Source organism: Fulmarus glacialis, unplaced genomic scaffold, assembly GCF_000690835.1.
Source record: "Fulmarus glacialis isolate BGI_N327 unplaced genomic scaffold, ASM69083v1 scaffold17870, whole genome shotgun sequence".
In the NCBI taxonomy this organism is placed as follows: domain Eukaryota; kingdom Metazoa; phylum Chordata; class Aves; order Procellariiformes; family Procellariidae; genus Fulmarus; species Fulmarus glacialis.
The window spans coordinates 23,312-26,397 of NW_009188546.1; the positions used below are offsets into that span (position 1 = coordinate 23,312).

The 3,086-nt window shown below is 35.3% G+C and overlaps 1 protein-coding gene across 1 annotated transcript in view; it reads right to left on the reverse strand.

Annotated features, from left to right (window-relative positions):
- The window catches only part of MTA3 (metastasis associated 1 family, member 3), a gene marked incomplete at its 3' end in the record, with an annotated part of 101,003 nt that overhangs the window by 12,444 nt on the left and 85,473 nt on the right, over positions 1-3,086 (reverse strand). Inside the window, exons 13-14 of the mRNA XM_009579120.1 lie at positions 2,369-2,520; positions 1,643-1,865 (exon numbers count right to left, since the gene is read on the reverse strand). Of these exons, the coding sequence (XP_009577415.1) occupies positions 1,643-1,865; positions 2,369-2,520 (375 nt within the window). The remainder of the gene's footprint in view (positions 1-1,642; positions 1,866-2,368; positions 2,521-3,086) is intronic.

Here is a 3,086-nt window from a genome sequence, read left to right on the forward strand (position 1 = left end):
AAGCTCAGCTTTTCACTCCTTTGTTTTCAAGTTGAACTGTGTATATAACACATGTTCTAGTATGATGATGAATAGTTGGATGAAACTTTTTTCTTCTTCTATTTTTTCTCTTCCTTAAACAAAAGCTTCATCTTCTTTCGAATTGAGTTACCTCAGTGAGTGAGAAGAAATAGGAATATGGATAAAAAGATTCAAGGTTCAAGTGAACTTCTAAAATTAATCTTCCTCCATGAGTCAGCAGAAATCAGTGCAAATTACATAAATTAAAGGGTACAAAGCTCTTCTCTCAGAAAATAACTCTTTTTTGTACTAAGGATTAAAAAGATAATCCTAGTCCAGCCTTAGGCACATTTCTTCCATAAAGTACAAACCATTTTATTCACACAGTGGACATATGGTTTCCTTAAATCTGAAAGCTGCTCCTGACTTACATAGCTTTGAAAGAAGGAAACAGCCAACAGGACAACTAAATAAATAAGACAAGGACAATGAACAGAAACATTCACCAATTTCTGGATGACTGCAGAAGTAGGTGAAGAGTTTGCATGTGAGGAATGGCTGGTGTTAAAGTTCATACGGGGAAAATAATTACTCAAAATGAGATTTTAAGCCTCCATGGAGTAAATTTCTTATAATCAACGCTGACATCACTGGCATCCCAGTTAAATATGCTGGGAAAACATTTAGCATTAATCTAGTAAACATCGTTATAAAACCAACATCTAATATTCTAAAAAGGTCTCTTCAATTCTAATACAATTAACAGTACAATAAGCCAGCATGGCTCATCTTGGAATACCAAGTGTCTGCTCCAAGAACTGCATCTATGGAAGACTGGAAACGTAACCAAACAGCATGAGCAGTAAAACAACGTGCTCAGCGCAGATACAAAACCTGCTGAAATATTCAGTGACTTTGCAGCAGAACTTACACACATATGCACATAAATAGACTTACTGTTGCTGTCTACAACAACTCATAACCTTTTGTCATACTACTAGTGAATTTATCAGTTCTTTATATTTATTTATACAAAAAGAATGAGCATAATAAAGAATTTTATTTAAAACTAAAATTTAAAACTGGAACAGACAAAAAAAAAAAGATGCAACTATGATGTAATAATAAACATGGCTATCACCACCATCTGATCACCACAGTAACAAAGGGCTGTATTACAGGCCAGATTTAAATTCTTATGCATCGTCAGCTCCTTATATCTTGACCAACCCCACTGAGAAAAAGTAAAACATACACAGATCTATACTTTCTGCTCAGCAAAAGAATAAACAAACAAAATAAGATATAGGCATTTCGTATTCCGCAGTAGGAAGCATGTTTTTTATGTCACGGCATTGATTTCCCCTCCCTGCCCCCGATTTTTTTTTAATGACAATTTTTTGCAAGTGAATGAGGTAATAGTTATCCCCTTTTTAATTTATTTGAAATGCTTCCCCAGCCTGAAATCTGTTCAAGGCAGCCAGACTTTATCCAATGTGTTGGTGATATGCTGTAGAAATGAAAAAATGAAAAGCAAAAGTGTATAGACAAGAAATGTTTATTGAAAAAGAAAATAAAATTAAAAGACAAAAATGGGTGGGAAGCACAGCACACAGAACTAAGAATTAAAAAAACATCTTACATTCTGCCTTAATGGCAGCACAGTTAATAGGGACAAAGGGACGTCTTGCTGCCTGCCGCAGCCGGAGGGTATTTTTGCAGACCTGACGGGCCAGTTTTGTCCAACACGTTGTGTGAAGAAAGAAAGCTTGACGTGTTTTCACTGCCGACTTTGGACTTCCAGTGTTACGAACTGGAGTTCCCTGTGTGGCCTGCCGGGACATGTGAGTTCTAACATGGGATTCCTACAAAAATAAACAAAAAATCATAACACATACATCTGAATTACAGCATTAAAGAAATCCACAGTTTGGATAAGTTCACAAGGCTAATCAAATAATATGTATAAGCACAATACAAAAAAACTGGGGCTTATGTATGAAGCTGTAAAACACAGAGTAGAGAACTCTATTGTGAGTGAATATATAATGCCATTCTAGATGAGATATTGTAGAGTCATATTAACATTTGATAGATAACACACCATTTGACTGACAAGATGACATTTGTCCATCAAAAATGCATGAAGTGGATGTTTGTTTATCTAAGACTTAGTCAAATAAAGACATGGCAGGACCTCCACACTGTTCAGTTCTACTTAAGACAGGAAAAGGATTAATAAATTGAGTTTTGTAATACCAAAGTTGAACACATACATAAAAAAATCATTCTATTAAATATTCAAATCACAGCAATCTTGCAAAAGCACCACAGCTCATTGTAGGAAAGTTTATCTACACAATCCTACCTCTGTAGGTTGGCTGGAAGACAGTTTATCTTCATCTGTCTGTGTGGGCATTTTCAGGCCACCATATTTCTTCCAATAAATCCAGCAAGATGCACACAATCTACATTGCATATTAGGAGGACCCCAAGAATACCATTGGTGAGACTGTGGAGCTAAGGAGGAGAAAACAGCACAAGTAAACTGGTGCATGCTACATTCAATATAATAAATCCAAATGCTGTAATAGATGGCTTTATATGGCCGTAATATATGGCATTATAAGAGCATTATACGGATAAATATTTAATACATTTGACATGGAGAAAATAAGAACTTGAATTTTCAGTTCATTTATTTTTTTTACAAAAGCACCCCAGAAGTCAACTCCAAATGGAAATTTCAAAAATGCTTTCCTATTTAATTTCAAGCCAGGGACTTTGTATTGCCAAGAAGTGATTTTCTTCTAGGGGACTACCAAAAAAAAAAAACCAAAAAAACCCCCCCCAAAAAAACCAAAAAAAACCCCAAAAAAACCAACCCTATAAATCCTCCACTATTTCTAACCTTACCCTGCAAGACAGGCTTATGAAGTTGCTTGTTACTTATTAGAATTACTTAAGATCTGTTTTTTATTCCTCAAGTCATGCAAAGTGAGTACTTACAAATCAAGACCCATGGAAGAAAAGGACAAGCACATCTCCTATTGACCTTGAAAATGCATACGTACCTTTATCTTCTG